Genomic DNA, 21150 nt, shown 5'->3' with positions numbered 1-21150 from the left:
TCAGCACAATATAATCTATTAAATGAAATTTGTGTCTTAAATATTCTCCTGTGATCAGACTTGTTCTAACTTTGTAACACAGATTAATAAGTAGGATCCATAGATAGAAACTAAAAAACATTAGAACCTCGAACAACTTTTCTATGGTTTTTAAACACCTGAAGAACACAATGACAAGACCTCCTCACTGTCTTCTTCACCCTTCAAAGCTATGTCAGTGATTGTGGTGTCGGTACTGCAACTATTAGTGCTCTTTTCATCTGAAACTCGGGACAGCTGCTCTCTTGCCAGGACTGAAACAGGGAGCTTCTGGCCATCTCCATCTTGGAGAGACACAGATCTATCATCTGGTCTCACTGCTACCCGGATAATACCAGCATTCTCATGTGTGGGAGTAGTTTCCACTGGATGCTTCTTCTTAATACTACCTCTATGCATGTGCCTATCGCAATACTTCTGACCAGACAACACATCTTTGCTGCATCTCCACTTCTTCCCATCTGTTCTTCTGCACCTTCCTGGTTCGTTGTCTGTTTCAACTCTGTGTAAACCAAACCCACCACGATCTACAGAAAAGAAGCACATTCATTAGCATCATCGGTAAGCAAGCTTGAAAATAAAGGTATTACCTTGAAGAACAGTGTCTGGAGAAAAGTGGATGCCAGGAAACAAGCCACCACAATTAACATTCATGTTCTTCCATTCTCTGCTTCTTGCAATGATCTCATTCTTCCTGTTGCTTGAGAATTTTGCAGCTTCTGAGGAGTTATCAGATGCCTCAGGAAAGAACTTTTGAACAGAAGGTAACCTCTCAGAACCTGGTAATGAAACAATCAAAATCTGGTCAATTCACACACAACAGTGAAGTAATGAACTCTACAATTTTGTAATGAGTCTGATACCTTGAACGGGAAACCCTCTAACACACGTAGTCGCACCTCTTTGTTTGATGAAGTCATCATAACTCATGTCCGTGATCCTCCTTCTCACACTTCTGTTTGTGGACTCGGTGACCACTAGAGATGGACGAGGGGTGTTATCACAGACTCTTGCACTAGGCAGTGAAGCAATGGTGACAACCTGAGCATTACTAGAAACTGACACTGCCCCATGAGAAACACTATGACTCTCAGTGCTACTGTTCAGACCATCAGTGTTGTCTCGTTTGGTTGAAGCAGAGGACAAAGCAACATCATAAGAAGAAGATTCCACAAGCTTTCTTGAACGTTTACGGCCTCTATGCATGTGCCGTTCACAGTACTTCTGAAACAGAAGGACCTTGTTGCTACACCGCCATTTCTTCCCATCTGTTCTCCTGCACCTTGTGGGTTCAGGATCCACCTTATCATTCAACACTGCATCTGAAACACCAATAACCATTTCAGGTAAACTAATCCACTGTCAAATTCAGACAAGAATTGATCAACTAATATAAACAGAATATAAATTCTAATAGATTCAGAGGTAACTAAGACTGTTGTGTGTATGTGTGAATTTTCTAACTCTTGCAACTCAAACAGAATCAACCATTAAAAGCAGAAGATAAACTAAAGACTATTGTGTATATGAATCTTGTAACTCCTGCAACTCAAACCTCAAGAACCTAGTAACATGTTTGAGGAATTTAACCAAACACTCGAATTTCAAAATACTTACTGGAAGAGGAGGGATAGTTGTGGTGGATAAGGTAACTGGAGGAGGAGGAAGAAGAAGAGAGAGCAAGACTATTCCAAATAGGCACCACAAGATGATTCGGCACGCGAACACCAGCTTCTATGTATCTATAAACCAAAGCTTGCATTCTAAACTCTTGTAACTGAGCAGCTTTCATACACGGCCACTTCTTCCTCCTCCACTCACCCCCCTCCTCTGTTTTAGGGGTCTGCATCTTGTTACTTTGTAAACTGTGTCTCTCTTCTTCCATTCGAGAAAAGGAGACAGCTTTTGAAACTAGAGACCTTAAGAAACAAAACCCACCTCCCACAAAGAAAAAAAAACTTTAACAAGAGACTAAAGTCTCTTTGCTCTGTTCTTCACCGTTTAAATGCATAGGGAAGAGAGAGAGTGGTAGAAAACAGAGGAAAGACGAAGAGGTGAGTGTGAAGAGAGTTAAAGGCACTTGTCAGGTTTCTGACAAATGCGTCAGCGATTTTCAGCCTTATTTGAATACTTTTCGGACCAAAAGAGTTGTGCTTTCCTCTTTAAACAATGCCACACGGACTGATAACTCTCTGTCCAGCTGCTCCACTACATCTCCACTTTCTCTGCATGAGCCCATATTATGATAGAAAGCCCATTACCAGGCCTCTATTGACTTGTGCTCTAATCTTCTTTTTAATTTGTCAACATTTGGCGCTTGGAATTATAACATCATGTTTCCTCTAATTGCTCTCTTGAGGCTAAGTGAAAGTCAAAACACAGCAAAAACAGGATGAGTCCACAGCCTATGACAACAAGACATGTAATCAAACCCATTCTACAAGCAGCGTCAATCTGAAGTTGGGAGAAAAAACTAGCATATCTCAAGTCCACCGAAATAGAACCAAAGAAGGGACACATTTAAATAGAGTAACATCCGATTACCTTGAAACATATATATTTTATATTGTCAGCATGTAGATTGTAATGACAGCTCGAAAAAAATCGTATAATAGGAAGCAGTGATTCAATACTGGCCCTCACCGAATTTCTATTTAAATGTCTATAGCATGTGTATATTTTTCCTAGACATCTTTATTCTACAATACAAAAAGTCAGGTTTGAATCATAAATGTCAAGCTACTAGTCCACAAACTATTTTGATATTTTAAAACATATTTGCAGATTAAAAACTTCTTTTTTTTTCTTTTTTTTTTGAATGAATGTAAAATTTATTCAAACAAAAACTTTTGTTACATCTAGTGCATCTGTTTTTAACTCATAAAAAGATTAAAGGAATTAAAAAAAAAACTCAAAAAAATCCTATCAACACTTCAACTTATAATCTTGGAGCCAAACCAAACCAAGCACATAAGCCTTCCTCAAGGTACTTTTTACCCTTTCCTTTCACTGCAAATAGCTTCAGTCGAATGAGCTTGTCTACACATTTGATCAACACTCTCACTTCCCTTGGTTGCTCACCATGCCTACGAGCATTTCTCTCCCTCCATACACTATGCACTAGAGCTTGGAAAGTACACCGAATAATGAATAATTCAGTGGCAGAGAAGCTAGATCTTGACTGGGAGACAATATCTAGAATCTCACTCCATTCGACTGTGAAACTCTCCTTCAGAATCCCTCCAATTAGTTTCTTCCACACCTTACTCGAGTAACGACATTTGAAACAGAGATGATGACAGGCTTCCTGCTCATCTTGGCATAGTACACAAGTGGTATCCAATGAAGTGTTCCACTGCTGCATTCTATCACAGGTTTGCAGTCTGTTCCTAATTGCAACCCACAGTATGAAGGAGAATTTAGGAGTTGACTGTGGAAACCACACTCCCTTATTCAAGTTACAACTCGGTTGCACCTGTCTCATACATAACCACGTTTTCTTTGTAGAAAAAGTGTTTGCAAATCGATTTCCATCTCGTCTCCATAGGGCCATATCATCATCATCATAGTTGCTTCTGCTTCTCAACGCTCCAAGTTCACGCTCAACTTCATTAAGAACATCCAATCTATGCCTTCTTGTACGATGAGTTAAAAGCACCTCTCCGACACAAGCATTTTCAGTTATACCCAGACCAATAGTACCCCTTTCACCCAACAAATCTTTAAGACATCCAAGAGGAGACCAAGAATCATACCAGAAAGAAGTATCTTTTCCATTGTGAACTTCCATCCGAAGATAATGCTTTGCAAGATCCCTAAGTTTCAGGATTTTCCTCAACATCCATGATCCTGCATTGACACTATTCTTCATTGACCAGAAGGATCCTTTCCGTATTAAATAGCATTGGATCCACTTAACCCATAGTGAGGATCGATTGGATAACAGTCGCCAAAGCAATTTCAAACAAAGAACAGTGTTGATCTCCTTAAGTGGTCTGAGCCCCAAGCCACCTTCTTTCTTTGGCAAACATACATCACACCAACGGACCTTTGCTTTACTTGTTTTTAACTCTGGCCCCGACCATAGAAATGCAGAACATAGTCTCTCAACTTCTTTTAAACAACTGCCAGGTAGCCGAAATGCAGACATCCAGAAGTTAGCCATACTGGTGATAACAGAGTTAATCAGCTGCAAACGACCCCATATGATAATAACCTTCCAGTCCAAGAGCTCATCCTCTTCCTTATTTTTTCCACCAGCGGCATATAGTCACTAACTGTCATCCTTCGAGAAAGTAAAGGTAGCCCCAAGTAATGAACAGGCAGCTTTCCAGAAGCAAAAGGAAAGCAATTGAGGATATCAGCTTCTTGGGTTTCAGAGAGTCATGTTGTATATAATGTAGACTTCTCCAAGCTGATCCTTAAACCCGAGATAGCAGCAAAGTCTTCAAATATCTTAAGCACATTCTCTACTGATCTTCTAGTTCCATCAGTGAATACCAAAAGATCATCAGCGAAACATAAATGTGTAAGCAAGATATTTTGACATTTAGGATGATACCCTATGACCCTTCTCGCTGTAGCTTTATCCAAAAGTTGAGAAAGCACATTCATACATATAACAAACAGGTAAGGGGATAGAGCACAACCCTGCTGTAACCCTCGTTTACTCTAGAAAACCCTGCTAATTCTCCATTAACCTGGACTGAGAAAGAAGGAGTGCAGACACAGAGTTTTATCCAATGCACAAATTCCTCTGGCATGTTGAGAGCCCTCAGTGTATTCAGTAGAAACGACCAGTGCACAGAATCAAAAGCTTTGGCAATATCAATCTTCATAGCACATCTGGCTGAGACATCCTCTTTGTGATAGTCTTTTACTATTTCAGTGGCTAATAAGAGGTTCTCAACAAGCAATCTATCTTTGACAAATGATGATTGATTGTAAGAGATACAGCCAGGCAGGAAGGGTACCTTTCAATCTGTTAGCAATGACTTTTGAAATCACTTTGTAGAGGACATTGCAGCAAGAGATTGGCCTATAGTCTCTCATCTCTGTTGCATTACCCTTCTTTGCCACCAGAGCCAGAATAGTAGTATTTAAGCCTTTTGGCAAGAAACCCTTACTGAAAAATGATTTCGCTGCAGTAGTGAGATCCCCACCAATGATAGTTCAGGAAGCTTTGAAAAATTCAACAGTGAAACCATCAGGTCCTGGAAATTTATTTCTCGGCATCCCCATCACTACTTCTCTTATCTCTTCAGTCGTCCTGGAGATTGATTGAAAACTTCTGTTAACGCAAAAACAAAACTCAACACAATCCATCAATTAAAAGTTTAAATCTATTTTTTCATTGCAACAAAAAGAAAAGGCTAACGTTATTCCGAAAGAAATAGTATCAGCTACGTATAAAGAAGGGTAATTCTCTTGAATAGTCATTTTTAAATTTGTGTCGCAAAAATAGTTTTTAAAAAAGAAAAAAATGATCAAAATAGTATATTTTTTATTTTGAAAATTTTAATATTTATTTTTTATTTTTTAAAATTTGAAATTCTATCCCCAAAATTTCACCCATTAACTCTAAACTTTAAACCTAAATTAGTTAACCTTGGGTAAAAATACGTTATTACCCTTTAATAAAACTTATTTTGGTCATTCTTTTATTGAAAACTATTTTTGCAACTTATTTTGGTCATTTTTTTATTGAAAACTATTTTTGCGACAAAAGCTAAAATAAAAATGTTATTCTACAAAATTTGGTTATCTAAAAAAAATGTTATCCCAAAGCCCATTTTGGTAGTCTAATCAAAAAGACAATAAATGGAATGACTACTTTTTCTTACAGTTATTGTACGGCAAAACACATGTCCCCAGTCCAGCCCATTGATAGAGAAATCATTAATACTAGTCAAAATAATACATAACCACGATTAACTACTTAACCCTTGATTTCACCTCATTATTATTCTCATTTTTGATTACTTCATCCTTCTCAACCGTCTCGCAATGGCGGCACCACTCCTCGCCTTCATTTTCTCCCTCCTCGCCATCGCTTCCACCGTACGCGGCTCCAACATTACTAAAATCCTCGCTAACTACCCGGACTACTCCTCCTTCAACAGCTACCTCTCTCAGACGAAGCTCGCGGAAGAAATCAACAGCTACCCGACGATCACCCTCCTCGCCCTCAACAACGACGCAATGGCTTCCTTCGCCGGAAAACGTCAACTCTCGGTCGTTAAAAAAGTTCTAAGCCTCCTCACTCTCCTCGACTACTACGACCCCGAGAGCCTCCACCAAATCTCAGAAGGCACGACTCTCTCCGTCACACTCTACAACAACACAGCCGGAAACGCTCCCGAGTACCTAGGATACGTCAACATAACCGATCTTTACGGAGGCCAGGTCGCTTTTGGCTCAGCCGTTTCGGGTTCAAAGCTCGACTCTTACTTCACCAAATCCGTTAAGCAAATCCCTTACAACATCTCCGTCGTCGAGATCGATGCTCCGATCATCGCTCCGGGAATCTTAGCCGCCCCTGCTCCTTCCCCCGCCTACATCACCGGATTGCTAGAGAACGCCGGTTGCAAAACCTTCGCTAAAATGCTTGCCAAGAGCGGAGTGCTCAAGAAGTACGAATCGGTTATTAAAAAAGGTTTAACGGTTTTTGCACCGTCCGATGAAGCTTTCAAAGCTAAAGACGTCCCTGATCCGACAAAGCTCACAAAAGCTAATATGGTCTCGCTACTAGAGTATCACGCCCTCGCTCACTACAAACCCAAAGGCTCACTGAAGAGTAACAAAAACAAAATCTCCACGTTAGCCACCACCGGAGCTGGAAATTTTGATCTTACGACCTCCACCTCCGGGGACGAAGTTGTTCTTCACACCGGCGTTGCTTCGTCGAGACTCGTCCACACGGTGCTGGACGCTACCCCGGTCGTTATTTTCACGGTGGATAATGTCCTCCTCCCTACTGAGCTATTCAGAAAATCTCATTCTCCGGCGCCGGCGCTATCTCCGGCGGAAGGAGTTTCACCCACAGCTGCTTCACCGTCAGAACCTCCTACGGACGAGTCACCGGAAAGTTCTCATTCGAACTCGTCCAAAGGTTTAGCTAACAGCAAGTCGGCCAACGCGGCGGTTGCCGTGAGCTCACCGTCGTTGTTCACCGCATTGGTCACGCTTGCTACCATAGCCGTGTTTCAGTTAGTTGAAACCTTTTGAATTCTCGTAGTTATTGTTGTTTTTGAGGGTTATTACTAAACGATGTAGTTTCACACTGTACAAAATATATAAAATAAATGGGCCTACACTATCTGGAGTTGAGAGAGGTGTGGCCCAGTAATATTTATTGTGGAGAAACCCGACTTCCTCCCAAACCTCTTGATACCGACACTTTTCTCTTAAGGGATGCCGACGCTCGTACCGTGTCTTTATTCTGATAAGACGCTCGTGTCTCGGATCCATTTAACGAACGGCAAGGCGTTCAAACATCTGATGGGAATCAAAAACATGTGGACATACATAATGGACGAAGACGATAAATACTTACACTCATTCCAAATCATTTTCCATTAACTAACACATTAGAAGCAAGGTGTAGTGTAGATAGACCGGGGCAAATGGTACGGTTTGAAACATGGGGAGTTGTATATAGGCCCGGTCCATGGCATAAGCCACATAAGAGGTTGATTCCTATCATTGCATTCAAAATTTTAATTACAAATTTGCATTATATGTATAATTGTATATTTTCTTATATTGGCTTTGGGCTTTAAACAAATTTTGTTCTTGTTGGTCGGGCACTCCAGTATATTTACGTGGAAATGCAAAGATAAATGTATTGATTAAAATATATATGTGAAAGTTTTGGGATGTCTACTTCAGGACAAAGCATCTCCATAATGTGATGCAATGATAGCAACGATAGAATGAAGGGGGAAGGAGAGAGCTAAGCTAGAGATGGTGGCTAACAATAGAAAGCGCAAAGAGTAAGTCAGAGGAATCATCAATGGATAATCTGAAACTAAAAAGAGAGGCTCTGATGGTGAGAAGAGGAGTATACGTAGAATCTCCTTTTTGCAACAACCTCATCACTTTGAAAGCAATAACAACTCCAGGACTCAACCTCTCCTATCTCTGGTAAGTTTATTTGCATCTTATGAACTCCTCTATAAGTTATATATTTGGTTCTAAATTCTAATAGTAAATTTCTGTTAGTTAGTTAGCTTTGATCCATTTTGTTGTATATAAGATACTCAAAAGGATCGGATGGCTATGTATGAACAGTAGTATAGATAATATCAATAGTATAATTATAACAAGTTTTGAACACTTTTTTAGAGAAGCGTGGATGGATGGGGTTTCATTTCGGTGTTGACTATCTCCTCCAATTCCATTTGATGCCTCTTATGACTTGGTTTGTCTTTGCATTTTGGGTTTCTCTATTGACATTATCAATACAAGGAATGAGTACATTTTATCTAGTGGTCCTAGTCCTTGGTCTCATCAATTTATTCTAAACCTTTTTTCTCCATGTATATCATCAGTACATGTAATGAGTAGAGTCTTTTTGTCAATGTGTAGCTTGATATTTTTATTGAATAGTCATGAAATTTAGCTTTATATGATAAGAATTTTTCACATGAGACTATTTTGTTATCTACTTGTTTCTTTTTACTTTTCTACTGGGTTTTAGAGAAATTTAATATGGTGGGATATAGTTAGGATGTTGGCAAAAAAATAATAAATTAGAGATTGGAAAATAAGGAGTTTTTATTGGGCTACAGAAAGAAGGAAGGGGATTGGGCATATGTGCATGTGGAATTTGTGGGTTTTGAAAAGAAAATAGCCCACAAAATTCATTATGCAAAATGATGATGATGATAATGATGGTTGATGAATCTATCGTCGGCGAGTGGGGAATGGGGTTATTATGGCAAATGCGTATGATGATTGTGTGGGAGGAAGAAGCCAAGTCGATGGTTTCGTTTTCGAAATTAAATGTGCTTTGGTTTTTGCTTCTACTCCTACTCGAGTACTCCATGACTTTATCCACTACTACTTACTTCAACATATATATGTTACTATGTTTATAATGTGCATAAACATACATGTATATTATTATTGTAAATATGCTAAAACAAAAGTCATTGCACCCGATTCCGTTGTATCGATTTAACACTTTTTCCTGTTCTTTCCAAGTTTTCAGAACCATCATCCCTTAAACCCAAGCTCTCTACCTCACGTGAACCATCACGAGCCAACAATACGATATTGACTAGTATATCAATATATAGATAAAGAATACATAAGGAAGATACACAATATTGGCTTAACATGGTGCTAAGCTATGTTTTATCATATAGTTGCCCAATATGCGGCTCATAATAAAGATAAGCACAGTGCTTATTAGCTAAGAATCTTAATAATATTCTACATCTAAACATCTATATAAACTGATGGACGGGGAACAATGACATACAAATGGTAGCAAGTAAAGTTAACTAAACTTTAGAAAGTAAGCCTTGTTTTGTTTATTTAACGGAATGATTAACCATCATTAGATATGACTTTCAATGAGTTGAAAATTCTGGATTTTACACTCTCTCTACCTTGGTGGCTCGGGTACGTAATCATAAAAGTCCCATTAAACCGAAAACACGAAGAAAGAAAAGAAGACAGACTTGATGGATTAAAAAAAGAGTTAAGTAAGAGAAACATTTGTACTTGTGATGAAGATCGAGGTTTTGACGTCCTCTTAACCTTTTGACTACTTTGGCTCCCAACTAATCATGATTTGACCTTTTTCCAGTCAAAAAAATCTGCCAAATCGCTTCATTAAACTCAAGACAATTCTTACAAACAAAAAAGTACAGCTTTCTTGTGCAAAATTTAAAGCTTAATCTCACAAAAATAAGCAGAGGTTAAATCCACTTTATTGATTCTTTTCTTCAACAAAAGGTTAACCATTTTATTGTAATAGTATGTGTAACGGTATTGAAGTAAACATTAAAAATGTGTGTTCAAATTTCAAATTTTCTTTTTTTTTCTTTTTTTTACTTATAATCAGATCGCTATAATTAAATATTTGAAATTTGATACCTTCAAATATTTTTTAAGTAATTTACTATATTAAATAAATAAAAATGGAAGAACTTTTGGTCTAGATCCATACCTTGTTTTGAGAACCCAATGAGTGATCATTTGGTTGGAACAAGAGACCGAGCCTTGCAACCAAAGGGTTAGTTGTTGGTGTATATGTAAATGTAAAGAATAGTTGTTGGTGTATTAGAGCTTGTACCAGTAAAATTTATTCGGTCTAGAATATATGGTGTATATGTAAATGTAAAGAATAGTTGTTGGTGTATTAGAATAGCCAAATGTTGCACAGATTTGACTAACTGTCACCTACATTTGTGAGGCTCCATCAAACCATGTGACAAACAAACATTATCATAAATTATAGGGAACCAAAATTGTATAGTTTGTTTCTTCATGTGAACCTCTTAACTGTGAGTTGAGCTTTATAGTTTATAGGGAACCTATTAAAATTCTTCTAAATAGTACGATTATCAGTCTAACAAAAAAAAAAGATAAAATAATGATATGATATAGATAGAGACTGTTTTTGCTAATACTTGTTCTTCTCCCACATAAACATCTTTCACTGGCCCTTTGTAATTATGATTCTTCTCTTGACATCATTGCCTTCTAAAGGAGCATCTCTATCTCTCTATAAAGAAAATGCAAAACACAACAAACTTTCATCTATATAACGCTTCTATATCTCTCCCACTTGATCAAATACATCTCACTTCTCCTCTCTGTCTATTCCTGATCTCTCTTCAAGATCCAAACATGTGTCTAAGTTCTTCAAAACCATTCTCACACACACCCACGAGACTAGTTTTGTACCTCAAAACAGAAACCCACGTTCACATCCCTCGCCTCTCCAGGTTTCAGTCTCAATCATCACAGACCTCTCTGAAAACTATCCAAGTCACTGTAACGTTTTAACGGTCTGTTTTGTACTTTTTTCAGGAGGAGAAAGATGTGGCGAGAAGAAAAGGAGTTGGAGATGAACAATATAAGACTCTACATGGAGAATCAATACATGATACAAGAGAACGAGAAACTCAGGAAGAAAGCTCTTATCCTTCACCAAGAAAACAAAGCTCTCCTCTCTCTGCTTCAGACCAAAAACGTTTCCCTTGTTCCATAAAACAAAAACACCAATCTAAGGGCTCTAAAACACACACCAGTGTCTTATTATCTAAAGGGGTTTAGTATTATTACTTGGTATACTTCTAATTTTTTTTTTTTGTTTCATCTCTCATGTAATCTATGTATGTGTGTTCTTTTGTTAATGGTACGTCGGACCAAACCTATCTTCCTCTTCCGACCGCAACACAAACAGTTTAAAAACGAGTAAAAGCAAATCATAAGTACTTAACAAGCAATATGATGAATGAGTTCCATCCCCCAACCACATAAACCAAACCATCTCTTCTTTCTTTAAACACCAAACAAAGTAAACCCAAAACTCAAAAAAAAAGTATATTATGCTTAATATCGACCGATAAGGATAAAATCATCATCATCAAGCACCTGAACATCTCTCTCGCCCACAAAATGCTCACGTCCAATCTCCTCGACCATCTTCACAAACTCAACCCTCTTAGCCAAAGGCAACGGAACATACGGCAACCTAAACACCGGCCTGGCAACTCCAAGCTGGGCCAAAGCAGTGTTTAGCCCAATGGGGTTCGGTTCCTGGAACAACCAACCCATCAAAGGCAAAAGCTTCGAGTTCAAATCCGAGTTCCTACCTTCAAACATCAGTTTCCTCATCAAACCAGGAACCAAGTTACTAGTAACCGATATAACTCCCCTCGCTCCATAGTCCCACCTCGAATCATGACACTCATCGTCATTCCCACTCCACACAACGATCCCTCTCTCAGTATACTCCTCAACCCTCTTGTTCCCAACGCACTCCTTCACACCAGCTAAATTAGAACTCCTAGAAAGCTTCAAGATCGCGCTAGGCGGTATGTCCTGCCCCGTTCGACCAGGGACATTGTATATAATCGTCGGTCCCATGTGCATAACGGACTGAAAATGCGCTATTATCCCGTCCATAGAAGTCTTCCCGTAGTAAGGGTTGATGTGGAGAGCAGCGTGCATCCCGACGGCGAACCCTTGCTCCGTCGCGTGGATGGCTTCTCTTGTTGAGTTGCTTCCCGTGTTTCCGATAACTTTGATGCTTCCTCCGAAACAGTTGACCGTGTGTCCTATGAGCATGATGTGCTCGTCCCAGCTCATCAGCTGGCCTTCGCCGGTCGTGCCGCCGACGATGACGCCTTCGACGCCGTTTTGAATCTGGATGTTGACTAAGTCGTCGTAGGCTTCGAGGTCGAATCTTCCGTCGGGGAGGTAGGGGGTTTTGATGGCTGTGATTACCCTTAACGCTTTTATGTCGTCAGTGTTTGTCCTGACAAAACAAATACAAAAACAAAAAGAGAATTTATATATATATATATATATAATGATATATTCATAAGAGTTTCTTTTTGGTCCGGTGGTAAAAGGTTTGCGTTGGAAAAAATTTGCGGATAGACTATTTACAATGTTCCCGCTGAAAACACTTTTATTCATAAGAGTTTCATCTAAGAGTTTATGCCACGGACCTGTTTTTAACCTCCAAGCTGCGCATAGGGAGGTGGAAGTTTGGTACAACAGCTGCTTTTGGAGAGACCCATCTTGAGCTTCTTCTGCGTTATGAAGACACATAAAAAGCAGATTAGCCTTGACTCAATAGGCAGAACAAGAATCATTAGATGTTATGTCTCGACGAACAGGTCATTGTCTATATATCACTGGATTCTTTAAACGAATAGAACCTCAGTTACACGCCAATACTAGAAGCTATATCAATGCCTAGCTTGAATTAATAAAAAAAAACAAAGGAAAACATTACCTAACAGCAAATGTATTGAATCTACATAATATATGAGGAGAAGAAAAGGAACCTCTTGTAGGCCTCAAATGGTGGCCTTGGGCAGGGGAAGTGTAGAACAGAGTCCATAGAACACAAGCCATAACCTTTCAAAGCTGCCATCTTTGAATACACAGTAACAAAAGAAACTGAACCCAATTTTCAGAACAACGATCCAAATTCAAACAAATCACACAAGCTTGGTGGCAATCAGTTAACGAAAACGATGGCAATAATAATCGGAGAGAGAATCGTTGGAAGGAGAAGTGAAGCGATAGGGATATGGTAATGGAGGAGGCTTCTGAGCATAATGAGCGAAAGATTCCGATAAGGAGGAAGCGGCGAGAGATGGACGGAGGAAGAAGACGAAGGAGGAGACAGATGATGTATTAAAAATACAAAGCTGCTGTTTTTTTAGGGTTCTCTTTTTGTCTCTCTAGATAGATATTGCCACGTGGGTATGAGTCAACGACACGCACGCACAGACATTATGGTCAACACTCTTGTAGCAGCCTTCTCGAAGACTTTTTTTTAGCCCAATAGGCCAAAACATTACTGGTTAAGGGATCCATTGGATCTTTTAAATATTTTTCATGTTACTATTTTAGGGTAAGATTCGACCATATCCGTATTTTTTGTGTGCATATCCGTACATTAACTCATGCAATGCACGTTCGTGTTCAGGACGGTCCATCGTGACTGCTCCTCGTAATATAGTTGTTTTTCAACGATTGTTTATTTTTTTGGTCTAGTTGTCTATTGTCTTAATATACACTATGATTAGTCTACACCAGTGTTTTTAAACCTGGACCGAACTGGTGGTCGGACCGGGTTGAACCATGAACCAAAAATAACTCGGATTGGATTAGTGCTAAAACCCAACTAAAATCGAACCAGTTAAAAACCCTTATCGAACCGTCTCCGGTGACCCAATGAACCGTTCAAACTCCGGTTCGCATATATGCAAAAACTTTTGTTAATGAAACAATTAATTTTTCTTCTTTTTAAGTAAAAATAAGATTTATCAAAGATTAATAAAGTATCATCTCTCGTTTTTTTATTTTGTCGTTTCTACAACTTATAAATTACAAGATTCATAAAATTTAATATTCACGTCAAGATATTGTTTTTGTCTACTTCTCACCTTGTTTAAATTTTTATTTCATGATCACTTGTTTTGAAGACTTTAAATAATTTAAATATTTACGTTTCCGAAATTTGTATTTCAAAATGTAACTTTTACATAATATGTATATATATTTTTTTTAAAGGTGAAGAAGATTTAGAGTGATAAGATCTGCGAATAAAGTTTAAATGTGCTTTTCATATTGGTTTTAGATTTTAAATTTTTCTACACATTATGGCTATGTAAACATTTTATTTGATATGATTTATTTTTTTGAAAAAATATGAATATTATTTATAAAATATTATTAAATTTAGTTTAGTCTAAGTAAATCCGATCGAACCCGGTTCAGACCGGCCAAACTACAATGACCTATGATCCAAAAAAATTTCGGTTCGCTAGCCGATCCGGTTTTAAAAACATTGGTCTAAACTCTAACTAAACTCTCCATTAAGATCGTTGAGAAAAAACTCACCTAAGAGCCCATTATAGGCCTAATAGTGGACAGATAATGACCAAACGCAGTCTAAGATTGATAGGCCCAATTCCGATTTGTAAGAAAAATAGAAACGGATTCTAGGTTTGGTTAACTATTACGGACTCCGTTGGTTCGTAAGCGGTCTTGTTTTCTAGTGCGTCTACTTACTCTCTCCTTTTTATTCTTCTTCAAACTACATATTATAATGTGTTGCTGACATACGTCTTTCTATATCTTTTTGATCACTCATCTTTCTATATATTTTATATCTTTTGATCACTGCGTTAAGGAAACAAACAAGACTAAAATATATGTATCACTAAACACATGGAGAATTGAAGAGAGACCCACTTCAATTATAGTTGATTTATTTCGGGTTTTATATAGTGTGTAATAATTTAATTGGAAAGTCAAAGAACATATACGTATGTCCAATCACTCATAATGCCGATCAATATGAAATTTCAATCAAACCATAGCAAAAACATGGAACAACTTAAAATATATATATATAACAAATGGCAGAAGAAAATAGACCTGTTTAATTAATGTACATATGCATTGATAAAATGTGATTATTAGTTAAGTAAATAATGTGATATCAAAATGATTAAATGGCATAAAAAAATTTTGCGCAGGCCACTCGGTTTATCTTATCGTTGTAATTTTATCATTGATAGTAACCTTTCTAACAGCAAAAATGATCGATCGATTATAGGTTATAGAAGAAGGTGAAAGATGAGATGACTAGATGAGATGTAAATGCAAAAGGGGAGAGAGATGGCTTTGGAAGTAAGGAACACACTCACTTCACTCATCGCCTCGTAAAGGAACTTTTCCTTCCCACAGATACGCACGTGCGTCGGTGCTTCACCCAATGCTCATCTTCTCTTCCCCTCTCTTAATTGCTTTCTCTTCTCTCTCACTTGCAAATCAAACCCTACACACACAAATTATATTCTTCTATAAAATGTATGTGATCTACTTATATTAGCTATGATCAAGTGAGTTTTGGCAAAAAAATATCAAGTGAGTTAGTCATAGACTCATAGTTATCATCATTTTCTTGTTCCAAATTTTTATAATCTATGTCGACTCGACTTCTTACGTTTAACCGAGAAAGCTACAGCTCAGATTTACTTTATGTGGATATTACTGATAACGCATATAAATTATACGGAATTTCGTGTAAATGTGCAAACACAAGTATCTGCCACATGCAATCACCTTGTTCCCAAGCCTTGTTCTTGTCATTATGCCTCTTGCCTCTCACCATCTTCTTACCAACCTCGGAACAATCATCTTTTCTCCTTTTTTTCTTATATATTTTAGCTTCTAATTACTTAAAGTTTTAAAAAATTATCCTGCGGCCTTACTGCTAGGCCTGGGATCCGGGTAATTTTAAGGTATCCGGATCCAGATCCTTATCCGGCGGATCCATAATTACAGGCCTACTTACTGCCAAATAAAAATAACCGTTGTTAAATATCTAAACAAGAAAACAATATTCAAACAATGTGAACTTCTTAGAAAATGGGTTTATTGTTTGATAAATTAGTAAAGGACTAAACAAATATTTGACCAAATACAAATAAAACTGACATTCTTAGAGCATGTTCAAAGGCAGCTCTTAAGCATGTCCCTTAACTTAATTAATCATAAAAAAAATGGAAAACACGAAATAAAGCCAAGGGACGTCCCCTAATTAAGTGCTCGAAGACACGGTAGTTTGGGCGACGTGTCACGTCGTTATTGGCTCTCCGAACGGTGAAGTCGTTCTTGTTTCTTTCTCTCTTTCCTTTCTCTTCTCGGTTGCTCCGCAAGAGTGACGACAACGGCGATTCCTCTCTCCCTCTCCGTTGAGCTTGTCGACGTCTCTATGGATATTCCTCGTTGACGATGGACAACGGCGAGCTCTTTCTCTCTCTGTCGGTGCTCTCCTCGACGAAAAGGCGATTCCTCTCTCTCTCTCTCTGTCTCGGTGATCTCGTCGACGAAACGGCGTTTCCTCTCTCTCCCTCTCCGTTGAGCTTGTCGACGTTTCTATGGGTTTCTCTCGTCGACGATGGACAACGGCGAGCTCTCTCTCTCTGACGGTGATTGTTTTTCAAGGAAATCGAAAGGTGAAGCGTCAATTTGATTCTTTCAAGTATGCATGTTTTCGATTCAGATACTTTTCTAATTTGTCTTCATTTGTTTTCTGTGGTTGTGTCGTATGGATGGATCAAGAGGCATGATCCAGGAATGAGGAAGAGGCCTGAAGTGGCATGATCCAGGATTAACATGTCCCTTTGGCAGAAAAAAACCGCCACGATCGTTCGCAAAAGGTACTTTATCTTTGATCTTTCTAAATGTATAAACGTTTCTTTTTGCTCTGTGGAAGTGAATGTGATTCTAATTAAAGTTTAAAATGTGATTGTGATTTATGTTGCGAAGGTTGATGATTTTATTGCTTGGTTGAAATGAATTTTGAACTAGATAAAACCCATGTCTCTTGTTGTGTTGAATTGGATGAAGCATTGTTTAATTGGGAATTGTTTGTGATATATGTTCTGTTTCGTTGAAGCATTGTAGACGAGTTTGCTCCTGTAATAAATAGAGTGGTTACTGGTTAGTGTAAGGTAATAAATAGCGCTGGTTAATGGTAGATTAGAGTTGTGGTAGGCAGTAAATATCTTTGGTTATGGGTAGATAGAAAGCAATGGTGTGTTGATTGTGTTAGATACATGTCCACTCGGACAGCTTGGTTGTGATAAATGATTCAATAGGATTCTTGAATCTATTTAAAACTTGCCTCCTCCTCCTCTTCATATCACTTCAAAACGCACTCGTCTCTTTCTAGTTCCTCACTCAACTTCTTTTATTTCTCTCTTTCTTGAGCGTCGAGCGTGCTTTCGGAGTCTTGCAAGCTCGATTTGCCATTGTTAAAAATCCAGCACTTTGTTGGGATAAAGTCAAGATTGGGAAGATTATGAAAGCATGTATCATAGTCCATAATATGATAGTAGAAAACGAACGGGATGAATGCAGTCAGTTTGATGTCTCGGGATTCCAACAAGGCGAAGGCAGCGGAAGTTCGTATGTCGATTTAACATATTCTACAGATATCCCTACAAATATCGCCAATCAGATGGGTGTTCGAACAATAATTCGTGATAGACAAGCGCATCAACAACTGAAAGGTGATTTGGTTGAACATATATGGCATAAATTTGGACGTGATCAACACAACAACTGAACTTGGATGCCGCTTTCAAATTAGTATTGTTTATTTTAGTAATCTTTGTTTTAATGTTTTAATTTTTTTTATTTTAAAATCTATGTTTAAAATGTTATGTTTGACTTTGTTTCATTTAATAAATAAAATTAATCTTTGTTTAAAATTTTATGTTTAAAAAAAGTTTAATATTTTTTTATTTGTTAAGAACCTTAATTAAAAAACCACCAATAAACCACTATAATTAAGTGTCTCTTAACAAAATCCCTTATATTAAATTTAATAGTTAAAAAATTATTAAACCCCACTTAAGAGACACTTAAGGGTCTCACTAATGAACATGCTCTTAGTAACCTGTTAACTAAGTAGGAGCCTTACCTTGGTGTGTACTCGTTGAGCGTTATAAAAATTCAATGAAATCTAGGTTTTGCACTATAATCAATCAACAATACGCAAAGCTTAATTAACACCAACACATGAATCACAAAATTCGAAATCAACAACTTATAATCTCCTAGTCAACGCAAACACACAACCCCCATGTCAAACCTAAAAGATCAATCGACCGGTCCAATGACCAAAACGATTCTCTTCATCAAAGGCTACAATGATCTCTTATAAAACAAAGGGGAAAAAGAAAATTAAAATTTGACAGAAGAGATATTATAAATGAAAAACGATGAACATAACTAAAGTATTTTTTCGCCATTTAGAAAGATGGTCTTGGAGTTCCCCAATAAGCTTCTGCTGGCAGCTGAGAATTCATAAGACTTGGAGGCAACCCTTGTATAAACGACGTCGGATCTTGCATCAACTGTTGCGGCTGAGTCTGCGTTCCACCACCCATCGTCGCGTTACCATCCATATTATTAGCAACCGCTCCAGCCGTTTGCTGCTCGTCCTGATCATCTTCCTCTAAGGGCAACCTCTCATACGCAGCGTTCCCAAACGAAGCAGCCATAATCACCACAGGTCCTGAAGCCATGAGTGGACCCACCACGCTCCCTCCAACGACCTGTCCTTGACCACCGGCTAGGTAAATCGTTAGACCGGAAGCAGCTGGTGGAGCAGGAGGAGGGAGGAAAGATCCCGAGAGAGAAAGAATCTCGAAACGTCCGTGTAAGTTAACGACGGACGAGCCACCACCGGGAACCGAAGCTGGTTGTCTAATGGTAACGTTAGTAACGGCGCCGTTACCGCTCAAAACGCAGATACCACGTTGGCGACGGCGAGCGAAGACGGTGACGCTCTCCATGACGTCACATCCGTTAGCTACTTCCATCACATGGGACTTAAGAGCGTTTGCGCTGTCTCTCGTGATGATGACTGGTGGTTTTGGTTTGTTCTTGGATCCCGCTGGTCTGCCACGTGGCCTTCTCGTGATATGGTTACCTCCCCCTCCTCCTCCGCCTCCGCCGCCGCTTTCTCCGCCGGAACCTGGAGTGTTTTGATCTTTTCCAGCTGAAGAGTGCTCGTTTGGATCGATCTCAGTGTCTCGGTCGCGTTTTAGTCCACCGATCCTGTGCTGGTCGATATCGTGGCCGTGGTTATGTTGCTGCTGATGCTGAAACTGATGGTGTGGGTGAAGATGGAGATCTCTTGAGAGGAAAGGTGGAGGAAGAGAGCGAGAGACCTGATCCATTTCTTGAATGAAAAGAAAAAAGGCAAACAATTAAAAACTCTAATTAACTAATTAATCTCCTCTTCTCTTAACTTGAAGATGGATACACAAGAGCTCAATTCAATTAATTAAGGAGAAAAAGATTGAAATTTTGAAGAAGAGAAAATAAAAAGAGATATAAAGTCATATACATGTAAAATAAAACTGGAGCTGAACTAGTAATACATGTAAATGAAACTTCTAAGAAGAAGAAGAGAGAGGAGAGGAAAGGAGAGAGATGGATTTAGGGTTAGGTCTGAGAGGGTGAGGTTAAGGAAGTATGCAGATGGAAGATGGGTTTAGTTTTGGTTTAGACTTTAGATAGACAGCGTGCCGCATGGGCGGTGTGTGGGTCCTACTGACTGTGTCACTTGTGGGGTCCACTTTTTGTGGGGCCATTCGCATATCCCCTATACATTATTTGTGAAACATTAGAACTTTTTTTTGTAGCCACATATCATCACTAGGATGATTCTTAGAATTATTAGAGAAATAGGTTGGTTCATCTAATTATATAATAAACTTTTTATTAAACTAACCATAAATTCATTATTAATGTCATTTATTATTTTTTAAATAAAGATTACGGAATTGCCTAATGTGGGTAAAGTATATATGACAATTAATGATTTTGAATAATAAAGATCTGGTAAAAAAATGTATATTCTATCAAATTTGTTTAATTTAAAACTATTAAAATAATATTTTAAAAAACACAATAACCATATTATAAAAATTTACATTTTTCTGTATATTTTATATTTTGAATTTAAAAAATGACTATAAATTACTAAAACTGTTAAAAGTCTCACATTCAAATTTTGCGATGAATGGTTTAAAATTTTTGTTATAACAAAATACAAATGATTACAAAATCATATAAGTAAAAGTCTAATTTAATTAATCATAAAGATTTAAAATATATATGTATATATATCATTCTAAATTAAACTATAAACCATATTGAATAAATAAATATTTTAAAAAATAAAAAAATAAAATAGACATTAATATTAAAAATATACTATGTATGTTAATATCATTTAAATTTAATTACATATCCTATCAAATTTTTTTAAAAAAATGTTTGGATTAATAAAATTGATTTATACGTTCGCACCAATTTGATTATATATGTAATAGTTACTGAATTTTAATTATTCAATATATATTTATTATTTTATAATATGTAAGAACATATAATACATAAAATCATTTATATATATATAATGTTTATCCAGCGCAAGGCGCGGATCTTAATCTAGTTGTGTAATAATTTCGGTTGTTTTTATTTTTGTAAGAAAAAAAAGTCCGTGAAAATATTGGATGAGGACTTACTAGAGACATATATATTCCATGGATGCGTGGGATTAAATCAAACACCTATATGGACAAACAAATTGAAGCACACGAGTCTATATTGAATCTAAAATAAATTTGTAAGTTAAGCTGATGATGATTTTATAGCTGGGACTTGCCTTATGTACGGCATTATGTTTCTCGTTGTAACGGTAGAATTTAAATATATTTCTATCTATTTGTACACACATAACACATTCAATAGGTAAAGAGCAACTGAGGAGAAAATAATAATAATCTTCAATACAATGAGGTAGGTAAACACTTA

General features: G+C 37.6%; 5 protein-coding genes and 1 long non-coding RNA gene across 6 annotated transcripts; 2 read left to right on the top strand and 4 right to left on the bottom strand.

Moving 5' to 3' along the window:
* Position 1: 1 nt before the first annotated feature.
* On the bottom strand, positions 2 to 2109 carry LOC106337770 (growth-regulating factor 9). Its single transcript, XM_013776893.1, has 4 exons — positions 1657 to 2109; positions 903 to 1361; positions 630 to 818; positions 2 to 566 (listed from the first exon to the last, which is right to left on the bottom strand). Exons 1-4 carry the CDS (start codon positions 1922 to 1924, stop codon positions 151 to 153), a joined length of 1332 nt encoding a protein of 443 aa, XP_013632347.1. The 5' UTR covers positions 1925 to 2109; the 3' UTR covers positions 2 to 150.
* An 868-nt stretch (positions 2110 to 2977) lies between these two features.
* LOC106339239 lies at positions 2978 to 3910 on the bottom strand. The gene has a single exon (XM_013778026.1). It carries the CDS (start codon positions 3908 to 3910, stop codon positions 2978 to 2980), a length of 933 nt encoding a protein of 310 aa, XP_013633480.1.
* A 2021-nt stretch (positions 3911 to 5931) lies between these two features.
* LOC106339819 (fasciclin-like arabinogalactan protein 8) lies at positions 5932 to 7379 on the top strand. Its single transcript, XM_013778692.1, has one exon. It carries the CDS (start codon positions 6046 to 6048, stop codon positions 7264 to 7266), a length of 1221 nt encoding a protein of 406 aa, XP_013634146.1. The 5' UTR covers positions 5932 to 6045; the 3' UTR covers positions 7267 to 7379.
* Positions 7380 to 10688: 3309 nt separating this feature from the next.
* Positions 10689 to 11274, top strand: LOC106342757. The gene is made up of 2 exons (XR_001269872.1): positions 10689 to 11000; positions 11086 to 11274. It is a non-coding gene; the product is annotated as an uncharacterized LOC106342757 (long non-coding RNA).
* A 182-nt stretch (positions 11275 to 11456) lies between these two features.
* On the bottom strand, positions 11457 to 13443 carry LOC106342756 (4-hydroxy-tetrahydrodipicolinate synthase 2, chloroplastic). The gene is made up of 3 exons (XM_013781779.1): positions 13077 to 13443; positions 12735 to 12818; positions 11457 to 12538 (listed from the first exon to the last, which is right to left on the bottom strand). Exons 1-3 carry the CDS (start codon positions 13163 to 13165, stop codon positions 11611 to 11613), a joined length of 1101 nt encoding a protein of 366 aa, XP_013637233.1. The 5' UTR covers positions 13166 to 13443; the 3' UTR covers positions 11457 to 11610.
* Positions 13444 to 18326: 4883 nt separating this feature from the next.
* On the bottom strand, positions 18327 to 19786 carry LOC106340056 (AT-hook motif nuclear-localized protein 22). The gene has a single exon (XM_013778925.1). It carries the CDS (start codon positions 19503 to 19505, stop codon positions 18573 to 18575), a length of 933 nt encoding a protein of 310 aa, XP_013634379.1. The 5' UTR covers positions 19506 to 19786; the 3' UTR covers positions 18327 to 18572.
* Between the last annotated feature and the right edge of the window lie 1364 nt (positions 19787 to 21150).

This window comes from Brassica oleracea, chromosome C4 (assembly GCF_000695525.1).
Source record: "Brassica oleracea var. oleracea cultivar TO1000 chromosome C4, BOL, whole genome shotgun sequence".
NCBI lineage: Eukaryota > Viridiplantae > Streptophyta > Magnoliopsida > Brassicales > Brassicaceae > Brassica > Brassica oleracea.
Note: the sequence above shows the minus strand (reverse complement) of the source record. Positions and strands in the feature narration are given on the sequence as shown.

What these genes read in the sequence shown, in the direction of transcription:
- LOC106339819 (XM_013778692.1), top strand. Translation starts at nt 6,046, where the DNA reads ATGGCGGCACCACTCCTCGCCTTCATTTTCTCCCTCCTCGCCATCGCT.
- LOC106339239 (XM_013778026.1), bottom strand. Translation starts at nt 3,910, where the DNA reads ATGAAGAATAGTGTCAATGCAGGATCATGGATGTTGAGGAAAATCCTG.
- LOC106342756 (XM_013781779.1), bottom strand. Translation starts at nt 13,165, where the DNA reads ATGGCAGCTTTGAAAGGTTATGGCTTGTGTTCTATGGACTCTGTTCTA. An exon ending in CCATTTGAGGCCTACAAGAG is followed by an intron (nt 12,819 to 13,076) that starts GTTCCTTTTCTT and finishes TTCATAACGCAG; the next exon opens with AAGAAGCTCAAGATGGGTCT. An exon ending in AGCTTGGAGGTTAAAAACAG is followed by an intron (nt 12,539 to 12,734) that starts GTCCGTGGCATA and finishes TTGTTTTGTCAG; the next exon opens with GACAAACACTGACGACATAA.
- LOC106337770 (XM_013776893.1), bottom strand. Translation starts at nt 1,924, where the DNA reads ATGGAAGAAGAGAGACACAGTTTACAAAGTAACAAGATGCAGACCCCT. An exon ending in TAGAGGGTTTCCCGTTCAAG is followed by an intron (nt 819 to 902) that starts GTATCAGACTCA and finishes TTTCATTACCAG; the next exon opens with GTTCTGAGAGGTTACCTTCT. An exon ending in TCCAGACACTGTTCTTCAAG is followed by an intron (nt 567 to 629) that starts GTAATACCTTTA and finishes TCTTTTCTGTAG; the next exon opens with ATCGTGGTGGGTTTGGTTTA.
- LOC106340056 (XM_013778925.1), bottom strand. Translation starts at nt 19,505, where the DNA reads ATGGATCAGGTCTCTCGCTCTCTTCCTCCACCTTTCCTCTCAAGAGAT.